We start from the raw sequence: 21527 nt of genomic DNA, 5'->3' as shown, positions 1-21527 counted from the left end.
CTCCAGGAAGTTTCATTTGACCCCTGTTCCAAATCTCTCAGTTTCCCAGAACTTGGTTGGACCATGGTGGTCTGATAAAAGGTCATCAACCTTATGTAGGATTGAATTTACTATGGACTCCTTCCTTGTCATTGGTCTGGTATGAAGTTTTAAGGCGGAGTTACAGACATAGGGGCGGAGTTCAAACGGTGCATGTGGGAGGACAAAACATGCAAAACAAAAAAAAAGTCGCATCATTCTGGCAACCCGGTCAATCAAATATTTTGTCAGAAAGCAGCAGAACGAAAAGGCAGCAGAGCTCAGAGACCAGGAGAACGCACACGAGACCATCATCTTCATCATCACCACGAAAACACCATCACTGGAATGTCACGGCTCTTCTTGAAAAGTAAACATGGATCTAACGACACGTGACGTCATTCCGGTTCATTACGCGTTTCTGATGGTTTTATGACGTTCTAACCTGGTGGAACTTTTCATGCGAATCCGATCTGCGTCTTTTTGAGAGGTTTTTCTTTCTTTCTCCGGTTTCATTGTTGGATATTTTGCGCTTTTGAATTGTGTGTAAGAGAACAAACAAACAAAAACAAATATATTTACAGGTTCGGAGAGGACGTTATGCCCGAGACCAACGAGTCATGTCGCGAAACGCGGACGGTGGACATTAACGCGAGCCCGGCGATAAGCGCGGTCATGTTCGCGGTGGGCGTGCTGGGCAACGTGGTGGCGCTTTTGCTGATCGAGTTGCGGCGCCGAAAGGAGCGCCGGCGCCGCCAGCGCGAGCACCAGCAGCGCACCTTGTTCCACGTGCTCGTCACCGCGCTCGTGGTCACCGACCTGGCGGGCACGTGCCTGTCCAGCCCGCTGGTGCAAACGGCGTACGCGCTCAACACCACGCTGATCGCACTGGGCGAGAAACGCAGCGCGTGCGACTACTTCGGCTTCGCCATGACCTTTTTTAGCCTGGCGACGCTCGCGCTGCTCCTCGCCATGGCGTTCGAGCGCTGCCTCTCCATCGGCTTCCCGTACCTGTACGAGCGGCGCGTGCGCGCGCGCCTCGGCTACGTCGCCATCCCCTGCGTGTACGCGCTGTGCGCGCTTTTCTGCTGCATGCCCTTCATGAAGTTCGGCAGGTACGTGCAGTACTGCCCGGGCACCTGGTGCTTCATCGACATGAAACCCGAGAAGAGCGGGGACCGCGTGTTCGCCAACGTCTACGCCACCGTTATGCTGCTCATGGTGCTCGCCGTGGCCGCGTGCAACTGTTTTGTCGCCTATCACCTCGTGCTCATGTACCGGAGGCGCTCCGTGAGCCGCGGCGGGTCCTCGGTCACGCGCAGCCGGAAGGACCGCAGACCTTTTTCTCTCTCGGAGGAAGTGGAGTATCTCATCATGTTAGTCGTCATGACGGTTGTATTTGTCACATGCAGCCTGCCCTTAATGGTAAGTGTCAAAACTGTCATTAACGAGCCCCCAAAACACGCTTTTTCCAAACGTCCACGTGCGTTTTATCATATCAGTTTATTATAATGTAGTTCATTTATCTCTAGAGTCAAGTCACCATGAAGTCAATACCAACCAATGAACTTAAATCCAAATCTCAATAACAAACAAAGAGCCTCTTGAATAATGTGGCAAATTTTTGCATAGTTAGAATATGTCTGTGTGGCATTAAGATGACTTAAAAAAAAAAAAAAAAAAAAAGTGGCACACACTAGGAAAAGTTCCCAAAATTATAGATCTCGTTCCCAGATTCCCACAAACTCAATTATGGTTGATCTGCATCCCCTAGGCTACATCATTCTGCATTTACTGCAGTCCATTTTGGGATTTCAGGGGGTTTCGAGTCTGAAATAGGTGCACAAACTGCATTAGAGGTCTTCGTTCTCCTCTTTGAACACTCATCACACTGCTGCAGGACATCGTGGGATTTCATTAGAGCTTCCTCGCCGTTTGGTTGTGCACGTTTTTTTTAATCAGGGCTGGAACAGACAGAATAAATTGTTGAAATGCGTGCAGTGATATTTTTTTCGAAGCCTTGGAGATTTCTTAGAAGTCCCAGGATGCTCTAACCAGGAATCATGCATCAAGTCCAAGTCGTTATTTTTAGGCTAATTTTGTTTTTGGAGATTCGGAATCAACAACAAGTGGCTGCACAGATTGGACAATAAATAAACGTAGTTAAAAAAACTCATGGTGGGCTGTGATACGTGTTGAAAACTCTGAGGGCGCCTGGATATTGAGTTTATATATATTTATATATATGATTAGGAATCTTTGAGAAATTCATAAAAAAAAAAAATCGTGATACGGTTTATTGCGGATCGGGAGACATGATAAGGAGTTTAGGAGTCCAAATTCAAAAACATACCCTAGAAGAAAAGCCCTTAACCCTTCCTTATCTACCCCCAGTGGTATTTAAACAATGTTGCTCCCTGACCTCAGGTTGCACGGTTCAAACTAGTCAAACTTTGTAGATCATGCATGAAGGTAGTGCAGACGTACACCCACACCCTCAATCGCACCCACATTCACTCACACACAAGCACAGACGTAAACCATTGCTTTTGTTGTGCAGCGCAGACGGGGTTGGGGAATCTGAAAAGAAATCATGCTTAAGCTGACCTCCAACCCTTTTTATTCACAGTCAAAAAAACGAGTTACACTTTCATTAGGAGAATTATTAATATTTTAGCTTTTAACATGGAATGAGAGAGGAAACCTGGCTTAAGGGGAAAGTTTTCACCCTGCCCTTTTCATACACACAGGGTGCATACCTGTGCGATTATCTTATTATTTTAACTCGCTGTCCTGGAAGAAAAAAAGAAAAACAAGAATGAGAAAAGACCTTATTTGCTTAAAACTTATCTTAGCCAAGTGCTGAATTGTGTCTTAGTGGTCCTTTTGTGTTTCCCGTGTCGGAGGATTACAAACGAAGCTCCAAATGGGAATCAAGATTAAATTATTTGTCTAGATCTAAAATCGCTGATGAAAAACAAATTGTGAATGACGACGCCTTCATTTCTTTAATGGGTGTAATATCGAAAGGATAATAGCATAAGCGGCTTGTAATTTCTTTGAGGAGCATTAACACACACACAAACAAAAAATAGCTCATTTCTTCATTTCCTTTATTCCTTTAATCAGACAAAGTGCAGTCATTTGAAATCCCAAATATGATCAATGCTCTAACGTGTGCAATATTTCCAATTTCACAATCCTAATCGTTCATTCTGGAACCATTTGTGCAAATGATGAATAATATGGTACAAACGACTTTTTCTAGAGCAACTTTTTTCAGACAGTCTAGTTTGGTGCTCGTAGATTTTGTGTGCGGCATGACATTGTAAGAAAAGGACATGCTTAATGCCATATTGTTTTTGCTTTTGAAAAGCACATAGTAATCCATATGAACTTCTTGGAGCGAAGCTAGAATGTTCAGTGAAGGATTATACCCAGTCGCCACAGCTTGCTCATCAGGGATAAATGCACATCATTCACCCAACTGTTGATTTCTGTAAAGCTGCTTTAAGACAATGTCTGTTGTGAAAAGCGCTATAGAAATAAACTTGACTTGACTTGACTTGATGAATGCAAAATGCATGGACTTGCCTCGAGGCCGGTTTTGTTTCTGAGGGAAAAGTAAATGCTTCAGGGAAAAGCCATAATGAATCCAAACTACTGTTTGTACTGTAGCATAGCGTTGCAGCGTTCCATGTTAAATACCTGAATACAGTTATGTGGAGGGAGTCCAAGGCTGGTTAAAAAAACTCCTGCAATGTTCAGTGACACCTACCTACCCAACCAACCACCTACTTACTTACTTACATACTTACTTACTTTAGTAGTGGTTAAGTGGGCCTTCAAAATGTAAACAGTGTACTGCAGTTTTCCATTTAAAAAAGTGAATACAGTAACATGCAGGTAGTCTAAGGAGTCAGGTTTATCTATCCATCTATCTGTCTGTCTGTCTGTCTGTCTGTCTGTCTATCTGTCTGTCTGTCTGTCTGTCCGTCCGTCCCTCCCTCCGTCCGTCCGTCCCTCCGTCCATCCATCCCCTGGTTAGGACATGGAACTTCGAAATAGAGGTATTAACAAGTTGTCGTTCCTGGGCCCTCAAGCACGGCCCTCAAAACTGCTCAGTTGTTTAAATGTCAGCCACGTTAGTGTGTACCAAGTCACTCCATGCCATAAATACAAAACTAAGAACCGCAAGATGTCAGAAATCAGCTTGGAACGTCATGAGTTCAAATCCCGACACCACCAAGCTGCCCTTGCCTGGCCATTGAACAACCCTGAACTATTCAGATAACTGCAAGTCACCCTGGGAGTGAGAGCGTCTGCTAAAATACCGTAAACGTACTGAAACCTGTTAATGATTCAACCGTACTATAAATACACTTTATATATATGCATATCATAATTATTTTTGCTGATCATTAAAAGTTGTTCATTAGACAGGTGGAAACTGCTCAAGGCTGTAGCCAGTATTCAGACGATGTTGCATTGGCTGATGGACACTTGGAAAGTACAACCAGAATTATGAATTATTAATGCAAAAAAATATTTACAGTGGCATTATTAGGATATTTTTGATTAGCATCAGCCCAAGCTATTTGTAAATTCAGTGATTACAGACTCTTATGGTAAAGAGGTGAACGAGATTGTCGTGCAAGATATTCGGTAATTGTAGATTCAGTGTTGAGAAACGCAATCGTGGAATCTCATATACAGTTGCTTATTTTTAATGCTGATTGGCTGAGATGCAGAGCTGCTCTTACACCTTCATTATCAGTGGAATCACAGGTTCAAGGAAGTGTTTATTTTTTTTTTTTGTTTGATTTGTTTTATCTTGTCTCAGCACAGGGAAAGTTGCTCAAGCGTGTCCAAGCACTCACGCATAGGTGCCTCAAATGGAGATTTGATCACAGGATATGGTGCACACTCTGTAAACGTACGGTCTGATACAAGAAACTGGCAGCAATTTAATACTGAAGTTAAGTGCCTTCTGACTTCTAACGCATGGCCCTTTCACAAACCAGCCTTTATAGTGCAAAAAAAAAAAGAACAAAGATTAAATAAAACCCAGACCTTTTTTGTCTCGGGAAGTTACAGCTCTGCCTCTGCCATGTTAATCTGTATTCTATGGGACCCTCAGGACACGCCTCGGTCTCCATAGTGTTGTGATACATCATTACGACGAAAACGCGCTTGAGAAACAGTTTAGCGAGGAGAAACATAGAAACATTGGTCACAATTTAATGGTCACCTTCTAAATAATAAAAGTTTAGCACATCTACTAATAATTCTATATAAATAAATAGATTTGTCAAAAAAACGATGCATCGTGATACAAATGCCCACTTGTTTCTGATGCACACTTTTTTAAAATCAATGCGTCACATCGAAAACCTTTTTGCCGATTCCATAACGTGTATGTTTTAGTCGTCACTTATTGAGGAGTCTGATGGCTTGTGGGAAAGAATTGAAATACGTGTCACCAAGTTTCTTGTAGTATCAGTATTATTTTCACGTTTCCAGGCTTCTGTACCGTTTTGTATTGATTTTGTAAAATATTAATAATTAGAGCTTAAAAGCTTCGAGCTCAGGACACCGCTCCCCCCCTGCACAAATCCTGCCCCCCCCCCCCCCCCCAACACACACACACACACACACACACACACACACACACACACACACACAAAAGCTCGAATTACGATGCATTATATGCGTGGGAAGTAATTTATAAAATCGCAGCCCATTGAAATCAAATTTGAACGGCAAATGATGCACTCGGAGAAAGCAAAAGCTTGTCTGCTTTTACAGTTAAAAGCAGTGAACCCATTTTCATTACAAAAAAACACTGATGTCTCATAATATCTGTGATTTGAAATGTCTTTCGATAGCCATTATTTTTTCTCATTGTTATCTCTGTTAGTCTTGTAGATTACCACCTAATAAATAAACTTCAGACACCAATGGTGTGACAGGAAGAATATATTTTTAACCATTCATCTCGTTTAAGTATTTTGTTTAAGTACTTAAGATTTTCATGTCGATAAAATTAATTTTTTTATTTTTTTCTGTACTTAAGCACAGTTCGGAAAAAAAGGGTAGTTTCTCGCTATAAAGATCATCAGCCTACAACTGAGTATTATTCTGAATTTTCTTTTGAACAAATGGACAAAAGATTAAATAGACAATTTTTCACAGACTCCATTGCTCATATTCACCAAGGCTGTAGGTTTACTGATTAGTTTAGCTTGAAGGATCAATTACATGGCAAAGGTTTTGCAATCCGATTTCACAACAAACAGCTGCACCTTTGCGGCTTGAATTGCTTTCGAATGCCAAACTCATTCTTTTTTTTTTTTCATTGCCAAAAGCTTGTGTGAAAAGCCAAAAACCACGTTCCGGCAGCACTGCAGCACTTTTTGTTTCTGATTACATCATGCTGAGAGTGTGTGCAAATACGAGCACCGTGGATGACTAGACCAGACAAGATGACTTGTTGAGTCTGATTTCCGGTAAGTACGTCGGAAGGAAACATTTCCTCGCAACGTATTTGTATCCTCAGGAGGGAGCACAGACTCTCAAGAGGGACAGAAAGACATTAAGCCATGATGGGGTGGAAAGAAGCAACTATTACTTTCACTGCTGGCACAGGTTAATATGACTAAGTAAGACTCATTAATGAGTCACGCGTCGGTTTGGGACTTGTGACAAACGGTAAAAGGTTCATCAGATATGTACGTGAGTGCGTCAAAGGTTTTGGGTCGTATTGAAATGTTGTGCAAAAATGCTACTTCCCAGTAGAGCAAGCAACTAAATGACTCCTGGCCCCTCACAAACTCAAACACACATATGCAGCATTCTCACGACAACTAATAACCTTTAGATAACCTTTGAAATTTTCTAAAGTCAGCTGAATGCTGCAGGGAAAAGTATAGATTATTATTAATGATCAGCTCATTAATTTGTATATTTTTATTTAGAATTATTTTCAAAACAAATTAAACAAAAAGCTTAACAGGAAGATTTATTGATTTAGAAGTGACAATAATGAGACAGAACGTTTTTATTTCGCTCTGTTTAGGTGGACACCTGAGCACAAGATTGGTATGTGCTTTTTGAACATCCCATATTAAGTCCCCATTTGCTGTTATAATAACCTCCACTTTTCTGTAAAGATGTCTTACTAGATTTTAGAGTGCGTTTGTGGGAATTTTCATATAAACCATATCTTCATGGATCCGGCTTTGTGCACAGATGCATTGCATGCTGGATTAGGTCTTGGTCTCTTATCTAATTGTATGTAACTTTGTGATAACAGTTTGGAAAAGAACCACAGTATAGTATAGGAAACACAGTATACAGTATATATTACACTATTACAATCAAATTTGTATTCCGTTAATCCTCCAGCAGACACTGTGCGCAAGCATCAAGTGTGCAGTGTGAACATGCAAGATATGCAGAAATAGACTTATGACCATAAAAGTCAGGTGTCCCAAAACTTGCCATACAGTGTGCATCGTATTGAGCTCGCTACACATGAATTGCAGTACGCCACGTCCAATATAGTAGTCGAGAGCTGTATTTTTTTCACCTCACATGTTCTGTAGATAAATTTTCCGCCTACAATGTTAGCTGCTGGTATGTGCTGCTAGCGAGGACATTTTAAGGTCTTTCATCTGGTTATTTTAGAAAATGAGGAAGTGAGAACAAAACTTCAGCACTATTTTAGGTACAAAGCTTAAATATATCAAATGTAGAGGTGTAAATGTATACAAAATTAACGCTTCGGTATGTACCTCGGTTTTAAAGTCACCGTTTGGTTAATTTTCTATAACGTTTGGGGGAAGAAATGCAAAACATAAAAAATGCTTGAATTGCTAAAACTATTTTTAACAAAATGCCTGCTTGGTTAAATAATACACAATAATACAAAGCAAACAATTATAAAGATACAACTGAATAAACCAATATTGATTTAATTGAGTAATCGGTTAAATTGGGACAAATTGAATTGATTCAAATTAAATAAATGAAAAACATTTTTTATTATAGTTTACATGTTCGACCTCGTTTATGTAATATAGATGTTTATGTGTTATATTCACATCGAACATTTCATTTTGTAAAGATTATATTGTACTTTATTGGAATATTTATTTCAGCATACTTTAATAAATGCCTTCCATCCTTCATTTATTCACTTCCTCGATATGTGGAATTGTCAGGATTTTCTCCTTTTAAGAGAAATTCTTGAAGCTGTATATAAATCACTAAAGAATCCGTACCGCTAGACGTGAAAACGTTGGCGAAATTCCGGGCCACAGTGACACTGCGCTAACTCTAGATTTATTTTTATACCCTTGGCATTGTGTTTTTTTCAAGTTGAATAATTATCATTAGAAGAAAAACAGTGACACTACGCTCGAAGTCAGAGGCGGAGACTAAACTTGCGTTCCGCCATTTGATTTGTTTGTTAGGGATTTTAACAATATTCCTGTAGAAAAGGGTTGAAAAGCCCTGTACCGAAACGGGAATTCGTGTACCGTTACACCCCTTTTCAAAAAACTTTTCTAAAACTTTTCAAATGAGAATATCAATGAACAATGGGATTCTTTCAGAAACAAACTTGAACCAGAAAGCCACGACTGACCCCTGTACTCTCTGACAGAATATCAATCACAGCCGGCTCCATTTCAAAAGGTAGCGACTACCACACAAGTGCTAAACTGAAACCAGGCGCCACTTCTGACCACACAGTAGTTTCATGGCATTTAAAATGTCAGGAGTAGGCTAGGTAGAAAGGTTTAAGTGGGAATTGTTTTATTGTAGGATTAAATAAAAATATCAATCAGTGTCATTACAAAAGATTCTGACTATTTCTCCAAGTGCCCTTAAAAGTTTTAGATTTATTTATTAAAATTTCGTGGGAACTTTTTTGTAGTGTTGAAAGTGAAGACAGTTGCCAATGGGATCAATGAACACACACACACACACACACACACACACCAGAAGAGAATATAAAATCCAGATGAATCCATTTCAGATTATCACCAAGGGCCCTGAGTGCATGACTTAAAAAAAAAAAAAAAAGCTTGTTTCAACTAGCGTGCTGAAATGGCAGCTGTAAAATGGCATGCATAATGACACAGCCTCGGGCACATAGTGCTTTTAGGGAAGGGCGTTTTTTTTTTTCTAGCTTTCCTGTTCACCGAACACCTGGTCTATTTCATATTTTAGTCATCAACCCTTAATGAATTGGATTTACCCGAACGGAAAGGAGAGAACGGCAAGAAATTCACACCAATTTACCTGCTAATGACTTTCCTCAGAAGGTCAAGTGAGACTAGAAAAGCAACCCGAACAGCAACCTGGTTCAATGTAGAAATGCTAAATGGAATCCAAGTGATGGTCATAACGTTTTGCTGATATTTTGATGGAAATTCCAAATATCACTCCTCCTCAAGGGCCAGGTGGATCGATCTGAAAGTATTAATACTTTTAATGATAGTTTTCTATGGAGACTCAAATCCAACAAAATAACCATCTTATCTGGGAAATCACAGCTAAATACAGTATGTGTGATGGATTATACTCTGTATCATGGCCGCAGGAAGTGGGGGTGCTGGGGGTGCTGCAGCACCCCCCTATTGGCGAGAGAGAGATTTTTTTAAATGTAGGCCTAGTAAAAATATTTTGCACAATTTATAAATTCTTTATGAATATTTTAGGAAATGATTTTGACACACGTAGGCTATTAAGTGTATTTTGGATTTTAATTAAATTATTTTGATTATTTTAATTATATTGATTTTTCAAGTTTATTTGTAAAGCGCGTTTCACACACGCGGGTGATTTTAGTTTGGCTTTCTCTGGCAGCGCGCAAACATAGCCTAAATTCCTTGCCCTTGTGGAAGATAAAATTAGCTCTTCGTACCTTTTACAACAACATGAAGATATCAGAAAAAGAGATCGGTGGTCTCTTTCCTGCTCGTGTTCCACATCCCTCTCAAAGCGCAGAGCGGGAGGCTCTTTGTGTGGAAATATAAAACTGTTTTTTTTTTTGTTTGGTTTTTTAAAATGGATTCAACTTTATTATATTATGTAAGTTACCAGTATTTACTGATATTTATTTCAATGCTTTACAGGCTTTAGTGTGTTGTTTCTTTGTTTTTGTTTTTTTATTATTATTTCAAAACAACCCCCCAACCACCGCAACACCGCCGGTATTTGGTCCACTACCACCGCGGTGGTAAAAAAAAAAAAGTGCCAATCGTCACAGCCCTTTGTTATTTTTTTAAATGTATTTTAAATAGGCCCATAGGCTCATAGGTTTTTTTGTCAAAAAAAAAAAATAATTATTAATTTACAGTACCCCCTGTTCAAAATTATTTCCAGCGGCCCTGCTCTGTATGGCCAAAAGTTTGTGGACATCCGATTCATATATGCTTTTTGAACATCCCATTCCACATTTACGAATTTGCAAATCATAATAATGTCCACTCTTCTGGGAAGATGTTCCACTAGAATTTGGAGTCTGCATATTTAGATTGGTTGCATTTAGCTACAAGGACGTACGTGAAATCAGATACTGATGTTGGTGAGGAGGCCTGGGGTGCAGACAGCATTTCAGTTTATCCCCAAAATACTCAGGAGGGTTGTGGTCAGAGTTCTACAGCAGGCCACTCCATTCCAACTGTATGGAGCTGGATGTTTATGGAATTTTATTGGTGGTTGTTTCTTAGGAAGAAATGTCCATTCCGAGCCATTTGCCTAAATGATAAGCAATAGGATACAAACTACAGCAACAACATGGTATAGGGCATGGCAGGGCGAGGTTCTATATAACCTTCTCGTAGCGAAGACAGAATGTTCATGATGGATTATACATTAATAGACTATTAATCATTTTACTCTGAAAACTTCGAATCATCTTTCACACCATGATCCTTCTAATCATGACATCGATCTTACACACCTTCCTGACAACCAATCCGCATTCGCCTGACAGCTGGTTGACACACAGAATTATCCATACGATCAACACGCCAATAATGTTCTCGAAGGACGACACATGAGTCACATCTGTGCTTCTCTGCACGTCACGTCACGCTAACTTACCCCCCACCTCCCTTCTCTCTGCTTCAGGACATGCTAACATGCTTTGACGCACACAGCGTAAATAAATCAACATACACACACACACAAGCACAAACAAAGTAATCTTGTTACAATCACGAGATATATTCAGGAGCCGATTTTATAATAACCCGAGCATCGTGGAGGTCCGGACTATTTCCCATTTCACACACACACTCATTCATTAGCTGACTCATAGCAACAGCAACCTGAAAGGCAATTTAGCATGAATTACACTTTAAAGCTCGGAGGATTGAAGATTACACTACAATTTGTACACATAGGGCTGCCATAGGGATGTAAAATAATTTTAAAAAGTATATTAATTCATATCAATCAATCATGAATTTCTGAATTACAAATTTTATTTGCTTCATATTGCCTGAAATAGGGGAATGGAGGATGTCGTATAATTTATTTAATTGTATTATATTATTATATTTTTATTTTAGGGGAATCTGTTCAGCTGAGGTTTTTTTTATTTTTTATTTTAGAAACGGTTGTGGGCAGAGAGACAGGATTAATGAAGGTTGTGGAGGGTTGAAGGACAATAACTGAGACTGAATGTCAAAAAAGACAATGATGTTAACTAGCATTTAGACATTGAATCGAGCTTCCGTTTCTAGAGCTGAATATTTTTGTAGCCAAAAAATAAAGAAAAGAATGTGTTTCCCTGAGAGCCAGGGATCCGTCAGTGAAGGATACCATGGATTTTTAGAACAACAATAAAGAAAACCCACACGATACAAAGTATTGTGAGGAAAATGTTGTCATTTTTTACCATTGTTTGCATGAACAAACTTGATCGAGTCACGAGGTCGTGTGAAGATTTAAAAAAAAAAAAAATTTTGTTTGCTGCTAATGCAAAACAGATTTTCGTCTCATTGTGCACATCTGGGAAACCTCATAAACGTAATTTCTTGTCAGACTATTAATGCCTTAACCTAATAATAATAATAGTGGGTCAAAACAATCACGCACCAAAAGCAGCTCATAAACCTGTCATGCATGGAAACAACGAATAACAATCTGGTCATTCAGGAAGTATTTCCGGACAGAAACTCTTCCGGACCAAAGTTCCAGCTGTGGAGCGGAGGAGAACTTTTATTCGCACAGACTCATTGTTTTCTTAACAACGCTCCCACATTTCCAACACGGGGAGAGCTTCAGCCTGAGCAGGACACGTTCGCCCTGTTAGGCGTAAACGTTGCAGCTTTCAGCAGGAGTAATTGATCGGTTGACATTGTTAGCACTGCTTTAGCGTAAAGTTTATATTAAAGCCGGCGTTAATGGCGCTCACATGGAGAGTAACATCTGGTTTTCTTGGATTATGTGAAATTAGATTTTGGGAAAACAGTTAACTCTTTCAAGCTGTACTCGCAAAGTTCAATTCTGTATACAATACAAAGGATGAACAAATTAATAGAAACAAGCAGATGCACTGGTGCCGTAATTTTAAATTGAGTTTTCTTTAATATGGGGGTGAGGATGGTTCAACATAAAGAGACTCTGGAGCCATTAGGATTTAGGACACCGTTTGCTACAGTGTAGCTTGTTGCTACATTTTCCATTAGCATATGTATGAGTGTTTTTTAAAATTTTCATTCAGCATTGAACAGTTTATAACCTCAATAATGATGGAACTGTAATGAATGGACACCAAGACAATGACGGTTTTCCTTCCGAGTCTGATTCCTCTGAAGGTTTCTTATTCATGAAATCTCAGGGAGTTCCCAATGTCGCCACTGGCTATGCTCTGTAGCTAGTATTGTTTTTTTTAAGGATTGGCAAAGCATTTATCAATACATGATTGCTTAATGTATTTTTTTAGTCCTTAGACCAACAATACATAAATAAGAAGCAGTTGGAGGAAAATGTTATCCTTTGCAATAAAAACAAAGGGAAAATGCAAATGTTTATTTTAAAAAGTAGATAAAGAAGTTTATTTAATTCAAAGTAAAGTTTTATGTAGCACAATATCATTTTATGATAAAAAAAAAAAAAAAAAAAGATTCTTTCTCATAATAAATTCTGGTATCGAAATAACAACACGTAGTTTAATCACTTGCACTGTCATGGCTGTTAGATAAATATCTACTTATATTCTTCACCGTATTAATTGTATTGTAGAAATTGGTGGCTAAAGAAACAAGAACATATTTAACTAATATATTTATACTCAATTATGTAAGCTCATGATCAATGTCTCAGCAGTAGGTTCAAGAGTTTTGGACCAATCAGATTTAAAATCTAAAACAAAATATTTGCATATTAAAATGTAATGGCTCAGAAAAAAAATATTCTTGATTATGATTGTTGTAAGGCTGGAAAATATAACAAAATAATATTGTTTGATTAAAAAAAAAAAAAAAAAAAGGTATTGCAGGTATTGTGGCTGATTTGTCCACCTTTTTAGGTTATTATTTATAATTTAGATTCTAAATTGGACCTGAAGCTATGTTTTTAAAAGAAAGTAAAAATTGAGGCAAAAGAAAAGTCCTATATAAATATACATAAAGAACAGAATCTAAATAAAGAAGTTTACGGGAAGATTTTTGCAACTGAGTCTCTTGGTGTGAATGTTCTCAGGTGTGGTTGATTAGTAATCAGGCGAAATGTTTTGGTCGTCCGATGTGCATATTTGTAGGCGGCTGTAAAGTTTCGCCTGACAGTTGATTTATTTATTAGCATTTCTCACATTTATGTTAATGTTTTATAATAAAAAAAAAAATTTTTGTTGAAATTTGAGCCAAAATTGTTAGTAGTTTATTATTAATAATATATTTATGCAACACCTTTGCCAGTTTATTAGCCTACCTACATATTCTAATGCATCAGTCGAAGTCTTAATATATACATAACAAAAATGATAAAATTCCCCATAATTGTAGTGTACAGTCGTGTTCTAATTCACACACATTTCTATCTTTTTTTGTTTTTGTTGTGTCCATCATTTCTAAAGTAAAATTCGTAATAAAAAATGAAATATTATATAAAAATGATTTAGATAAAATGATTAAATATAACAAAGTACTGAATATATTGTAGTAATGTACACATTTCTTTAGAATAGCACAAACTATAGTGAATGTAGATGACGTGCAATATTTGGAGAAGGATCTTTCCTGGTTTGCCTGCATTAAATACGTTTTTTTTGGAAAAAGATTATATTTAGGAATGCCAAAACATCCTTCATTACAGAATTACTTAGGTTTTTTTTGGTTCTCAGGCAAAAATGAGAGGGGAAAATGTTAATGTTTGCAAAAAAACGTGGAAGAAATGTAATGTTTATCCAACTGAATAGATTATGAAGGGTTTGACATGCAGGAGGAACTGCTGAGTATGAAAAGTTTTATTAAACGTTTTCTTTTTAGGATTTAAAAAATAAAGCACCCTTTTTGTTTTGCATAATTCTGCTTTTTAAAAGCTAAAGGACCTCATGAATCATTGTCTTGCCTGATCTGAATTTTTTTTTTTCCTTTTTATTTTTTTTGCTGACTAAAATAAGCTTTGCAAACCCCCCCCTCCCACGCTCGCTGATCCGAGTAATGAGATGTCACTCCCAAGATGTTGTAATGCCCCTGAACCCTGAGGTCCTGTGTCAGTATATTGTGTATGGGGAGGTTTTTTTAGACAGAACACAACTTGTCAAATTGTCTCGGTAGCCTTGAATACCACATGAAAGACCACTACTATTTCTGATTTGAAAAGGAGGGGGGGGGGTTATTTTAGTGGTGAGCTGCCAGTGATCACAGAGATACACAGCATCAGAGAGACCTCTGATATACCGGGTCGTAAAATGTCAAACATGGCTACGATCACGAAGGTTGAACTTCATCTCCACGGCTCAGACATCATCTGTCTGAGGGTGCACAACATCCTGTAAACACGTCTGCTTGCAAACTTTTGTAGCTGCACGGTTTTTCCGGTTGCAGCCCAGCTTACAGTAAATTAAATGAATAGATCCTAATCAGTTTATTGATGATGGTAAAGCCTGGCGAGCCTTGCAAATATCTCCATAATGCAGTTGCGTGATCAAGCAGACGTTAATTAAAGCATCTGTGATCATAAAAACATTGAAGCGGCATTTCCTGTAGCACAGGGCCATGTGACAACATTATAGCGTTATGGTATACAGATTACATATATATTTCATTGTAACGGCACAAATTTTATTGACGTGTGATTCATGCAGCGCGCATTTCTGTTTGACCATTTTTAGAAAAAATATTAATTAATATAAAAGAGGCGAAATTAAAACCTTTATCGTAACACGCATTTATTCACGACATCTTTTCGTTGCTCAGGTATAAAAATAGATCAATAAAGTCCACCGAAAAATCATTTTTCATCACTAAACATTTGTTTTACTGACGCGCCAATTCTCAAATCAAGCACCAAAATCCACCATGATGCACACATCCGGCAATTAAAACCGTCCGTGTGGAAACATAGCAAAAGTTCCGTTTGGTGTCCTTAAGATTTACATAATTTAAAACACCACAATTACTTTCAAACATTTACAAGAGTATTTTTACAAGCTGCCCTGGCATTAAAAAAGGAAAAAAAGAAAAGTAAAACTAGATTAATTAAAGTTAGATTTAGAACAGATAAAAATGTTCGATTAAGTTGCGTTTAATCACGAGTTAACTCAGGTGACAATCTTTCGATTAAATATTTAAATTGAATTGAATTGAATTATCTATCTATCTATCTATCTATCTATCTATCTATCTATCTATCTATCTATCTATCTATCTATCTATCTATCTATCTATCTATCTATCTATCTATCTATCTATCTATCTATACTTTTCTGAAATATTGACTATATTTTGATAGCATTTACATAATCTGATTGGAAGCAACTGCTCCAGCATGCCAATGCCCTTGAGAACAAATCCAGCTCCATAAAGATGTGCTTTACATGGGTTGTAGTGGAAGATCTCCTGCTATTGAGCTCTGACCTCAACACAATTGAACACCGTTGGGATCAGATGGAACGCTGACTGCATCCCAGGCCTCCTCCTCACACTTTATCAGTAATAACGTTTACAAACACCCTTGTGCCTGAATGAGCACAAATCTCCACAGGAACACACGAAAAAAAAAAAAAAAAACTTAGTAAATAGATCTTACAAATATTCTTAGTGGAGATTATTGCAGAAAATGGGGACTAAATGCGGAACGAGATGGTCAAAAAGCAAACACAAACCTAACATTATTAATCCCATAACATTTTTATGTTCGATACTAACGTTTGTGTGACCTTTACTTAAATTGGGCTTTTGTGACCTCACTTTGGTTTCTTTTATGAATTCTTAATGATCTAACCAGCCTATATATAGATATAACGATATAACTAATCAGCTCACAATCTCTTTGGGTGTTAGAGCAAAGAAAACACTCAAACCTGCTCCAGAGGCTGACTGCAAAAGTGATGTTGTCATTAGCTACTGTCTGCTGATCCATACTTACTCTGGACCTTTCTTTATTGTTGTTTGACTGGAATTAACCAGGAACGGTAGCAGGATGTTTGGCTTTGGGGTGGTAGAATGGTGTATAATTAGATTTACAGTCAGGGTTTGATAGATGTCCTGTACATCTTAATTATTCATTCATTCATTCATTCATTCATTCATTTTCTCCCGCTTATCCGTAATTCGGGTCGCGGGGGCAGCAGTCTAAGCAGGCCCCCGCCTTTGACTGCTGCCCAATCCTCACAGCACCGTCCCTTACGGTCCCTCCTGCAGGTGGTGAGCCCACGGGAAGGCGGCCCCACGTCACGGACCTCGATATTTCCCTCGTAAGGGACCCCCGGAGCATAGAGGGTTAAGGGCCTTGCTCAAGGGCCCAAGAGGGGCAGCTTGGCGATACCGGGGCTTGAACCCCAGCTTCCGATCGGCAACCCATCGCCTTAACCGCTGGAGCCACCACTCCCCCTCATCTTAATTATTATTATTATTATTATTATTATTATTATTATTATTAGAATAATTAGCACATCTTTTTTTATTGATAATTAATCATAATAATTAGTAGTAGTATTTTTCTATTATTATGTTAATTATTTCTATGTATTCTTTATTTACAGTCAATTAATATAAGTAATATTATGCTGGTAATAATGAATAATTATTGTAACTATTATATGTTTTTGGTTCATTTAACTTGATTAAAGCATGTTGAAGTGTTGAAGGGTTCAAAAACGATCGTATCGGTTGTTCGGGAACAAATTGCGCCAACGTAACGTGGAACTGACGTCTTTGAGTGAAGTCAATTCAGTCTGCTGTTAATATTTTGTAAATTAGTTTAGCAGTAATGGGTTCTAGGTGTGTTTTCTAGACGTGATTAACCTCCAACTGTTAATGACCACAGTAGAAATCAGCGCAGATATAAAGCAGTATGTAGGTCGCATAGACACATGGCACAACAGTGGCAATGCACAAGCACAAAAAAATCTAAATCCAAGTTTTAGTAACTTGTCAATTCTGTGATCTCATAACTCACATCCTTCTTGATACAACATGCACTTCCCAGACTTAAGATCAAGAGAATGGAAATAGGAGACCGTTTAAAATTTTACAGCATATTGTAATTGAATGTAAAAGTTGTTTTATTAAATAGGAGTTGAAGTAGAAATCCATGGCTGCCTCAAAACCTCAAAAAGAAACTCAAGGATATCACCAGATAAGCAATTTGCTGCACAACGGTTTCAGGCCCACCGAGTTCTCCCCCGTCAACCAGAGTAGTTTCACACCAGCAAAAAGCTTAAAAAAATACCAAAATGTACATTTAAAATTAAATGCTGCATACTTAATAAACGATTAATGCTTATTTCAGTAACAGTCAATCACAAATTACAACCAGTTAGGTTGTTTGTTTTGTTTTTTTGACAACTATGCAGGTTAGTAGGAGAAAATAGTAGCTGTTTTATAAAGAGAGCAATTATGCTGAGAAGGCACTTTCACTTCTTACTTTTTTCTTTTTTTTTGAGTAAAACATTTCATGTACAGAAAACAAAACTTATATGGACAGAAGTTTGTGGACACCTGAATAGTATGTGCTTTTTGAGCATCCCATTTCACATTTAGTCCCCATTTGCTGGTATAAAAACCTCCACTCTTCTGGGAAACACTAGATTTTGGAATGTGCTTCCAAAATATGACATAAAGAACTCTATAGAAGACCACTTAAGATCTTTCACTCCAAACCATGTGGGCCATATCTTTATGGAGCTGGCTTTGTGCCAAGGCACATTGTCATGCTGGAACAGGCTTGGGTCTCGTAGTCCATATACAATTGTGTGCTTCCATCTTTGTGGTAACATTTTGTGGAAGAAGCACGTATGCCTGGACAAGTCAGGTGTACATATAGTGTATATAAGAATGAATACAATTCTGACCTTTTTCTGAACAATATCACCATGTTTTAAATAGAGCGTGTTTTTGTAGTTACTGACAAACAGTGAGAGAATCTTTACTCCACACACACACACACTTTCCAACCAGTAAAGTAGGATTACGCTTATGCTTTCGCCACAAGTTCTCATTCAACACAACTAAATTTAAGGCGGAACGGCATGTTTTTCTGAAATGTAGTGAAATAAAAGGTACAATTTGAGGCATATTACACCAACAATTTGAAGAACCGTTTTAGAAAGAGTAAATGAACACTCTGATAAAGTACTCACAGAAAAACCTACAAGTGCCTGTGTTTCTAATAATAACAGCACACAGCTGGCTGCACCACTGCACGGATAGCAAGAGATTGGAACTAAAATATCATTTTGAAAGTGCACCCTGATAGTAGTCAACCACAGGCTTATGAGCAATACTGAAACTGAGATGAAATACCACAGAGAGCTGAAAGTTTTTCTGAGTATGCTTTCTGACAGGTTTGCTGTCCCAGCATATTCTTTCGACTTATGTTGATGCACCTTCTATGAACATTTTTCTTGATGATGGTTCTTTACTGCGTCTGGTTCCTCTCAAGGTTGTTTCCTTAAGTAGCCCTTCATCACCTCTTGATTAACTGAACTGAACGTTATTGAGTTTTGTAGTCGTATAAATACGACTACATTCAATACAATAAGCTCATATTGAAATGCACATTACATGGACAAAAGAATGATGACTCCAGACTTTTTTGCAGCAATATGTGTTTCTTTCACAAACTGTTACCACAACATTCGAGGCACACAATTTTGTAGGCAACTCTGGATGTGGTGGCATGAAACGGTACCTTCACTTGAAATTGGAAACCTATTAAGATATGGTGTACATGGGCTGGAGTTCCAAAATCTAGTGGAACATCTTCTCAGAAGAGACGATGCAATTATTACAGTAAATGTGGACTAAATGTGGAATGGGATGTCCAGAAAGCACACACCAACCTTATGGTCAGGTGTTTCCAAACCTTTGTCATATATAGTGTGTAGGTAATTATTGTATTCATTATACTTTTGTCCCACATTGGCTATCTTGTTCTTATTTTTACTTTATTTACATGCATTTTGCATTTTTTATTTATATTATATTATATTATATTATATTATATTATATTATATTATATTATATTATATTATATTATATTATATTATATTATATTATATTATATTATATTATTAGGTTTTCTGAGAAGCCAGACGTATTGTTTCTAATGAAAGCTGTTTATATTAAAATTTCAATTCATCTCTGTTCATTGACACTTTTAACACAGCTCAATTTTTCCTACATTACCCACAATGCCATTCGACTACTTACCAGTAGTTAAATTTTTGAATTACATGAGCGATGTGGCGGCACTTTATTTCATGTACTAGTAATACTAGTAGTTCAAACGTAATAAGTTTCTGTTTGAAAATGCATATTTTCATAATTTTTCCATCCACACTTAGATGTTGTTGTCAGCCAACGAAAACGTAGCTTCTTCAAAATGCCCTCCAAAGTGGCTACATCTGGAAATGCAGTTTTCACGTCGCAGTGTGGACTGCGAAAATGGAGGCTTTTGAAAATGCATTTTTAGTCGTGGCCGCGACGTTTCAAAGAGCCAGAAAGTAAATAAACGGCAGGCAGGATTGATGCCGGTCGAAACATTTAACTTTTTCCTCAAACAACGATGTTAGCAGTTTCAGACGTTTCTTGAAAATGACGAAAACGCCATTTTAAAATGTATCCGGATTACAGACGTAGCCTTGGGCTTTTATGGAATCTGGCTCAGCCTAAAGCTTGTAGAATTGTTTTTATTTCAGTAGTCCTAGCTTCATAGTTACCTTCTTTGCTCTTGCCTGCCGTAACTCGCTGCACCTGAGTCACTGTTGTTAGATGTGGATTCACTAAACAATTTTGTGAGGCCTCACACCCCTCATGCGTTGTTGTACAATAGTCTTTTTATGGAAATTTTTACAATGATATGTTTAATTGGTAAAAGTCACAATATTTTCTTGTACATGTAAAAGAGTGAAAAATCTAAAGTTCCTTATGATTAACGCCATATTACTCTCCTTTCCAGATCCGAGTGTACATTAACCCGATGCTGAATAGCAACGAGAGCAAGATGGACCTTATCGTGCTGCGCTTCATCTCCATCAACCCTATCATCGACCCGTGTGTGTTTATCATTCTCAGCCCCTCAAGGATACGTTTCCTCTTGGGGGCACTGTGCAAAGCTGGAAACAGGAACTCGATTTACAGAACTTCACTGGCTAAAAACTCAGAAGGGCAGCAGGACCAGTGCCAGAACATCACTGTTACCACAGAGATCTCACGCCTCAGCAAATCGGCTCAAATGATCTGACAAAGGATATATATATGATATGATATATATATATAGAGAAAGAGAGAGAGAGAGAGAGAGAGAGAGAGAGAGAGAGATATGAATGTTTAAGCCATAGGGAAGCTTCCTTCTTATTGGGATTCCCAGATGCCGAAACTATAACAACAATTCGGATTGGAGGATTTGAGTTTAGAAGCTAAATTTGAATCCCCAACAGTCAAAGAGAGTAACCGCTATGGTAACCGAACTTTGGAGGGGTTGTAGCTGTTGTTGTAGTTGTTGTTGTGTTAGTTGAAACCACTAAATGTTTTTATTGAAGACTGAAATCATTCAGCTCTTTGAAAGAGGAAAAACAAACGACATATGACCGACAGCATGAAGTATGTTCTAGATGTATTTTGAAGGCATTTTATTTCACATGACCACCAGAATAACGTTCCACGTGTCCTGTATAGTGTGCTACTGCTGGGAAACCATCCTGGATGGACAAATGGACTTTCCACAAAGGTGATGTGTGTGTGTGTGTGTGTGTGTGTGTGTGTGTGTGTGTGTGTGTGTGTGTGTGTGTGTGTGTGTGTGTGTGTGTGTGTGTACAT

The 21527-nt window shown here is 38.1% G+C and overlaps 1 protein-coding gene across 1 annotated transcript; it reads left to right on the top strand.

Moving 5' to 3' along the window:
• The first annotated feature begins 201 nt into the window (after window positions 1–201).
• ptger2a (prostaglandin E receptor 2a (subtype EP2)) lies at window positions 202–20989 on the top strand. Its single transcript, XM_083550378.1, has 2 exons — window positions 202–1443; window positions 20668–20989. The coding sequence occupies exons 1-2, from the start codon at window positions 619–621 to the stop codon at window positions 20950–20952; spliced, it is 1110 nt and encodes a 369-aa protein (XP_083406504.1). The 5' UTR covers window positions 202–618; the 3' UTR covers window positions 20953–20989.
• The last annotated feature ends 538 nt before the right edge of the window (window positions 20990–21527 follow it).

This window comes from Silurus aristotelis (assembly GCF_946808225.1).
Source record: "Silurus aristotelis genome assembly, chromosome: 9".
Taxonomy (NCBI): Eukaryota; Metazoa; Chordata; class Actinopteri; order Siluriformes; family Siluridae; genus Silurus; species Silurus aristotelis.
The sequence above is the reverse complement of the archived record's forward strand: the minus strand, read 5'-3'. Positions and strand labels throughout refer to the sequence as shown.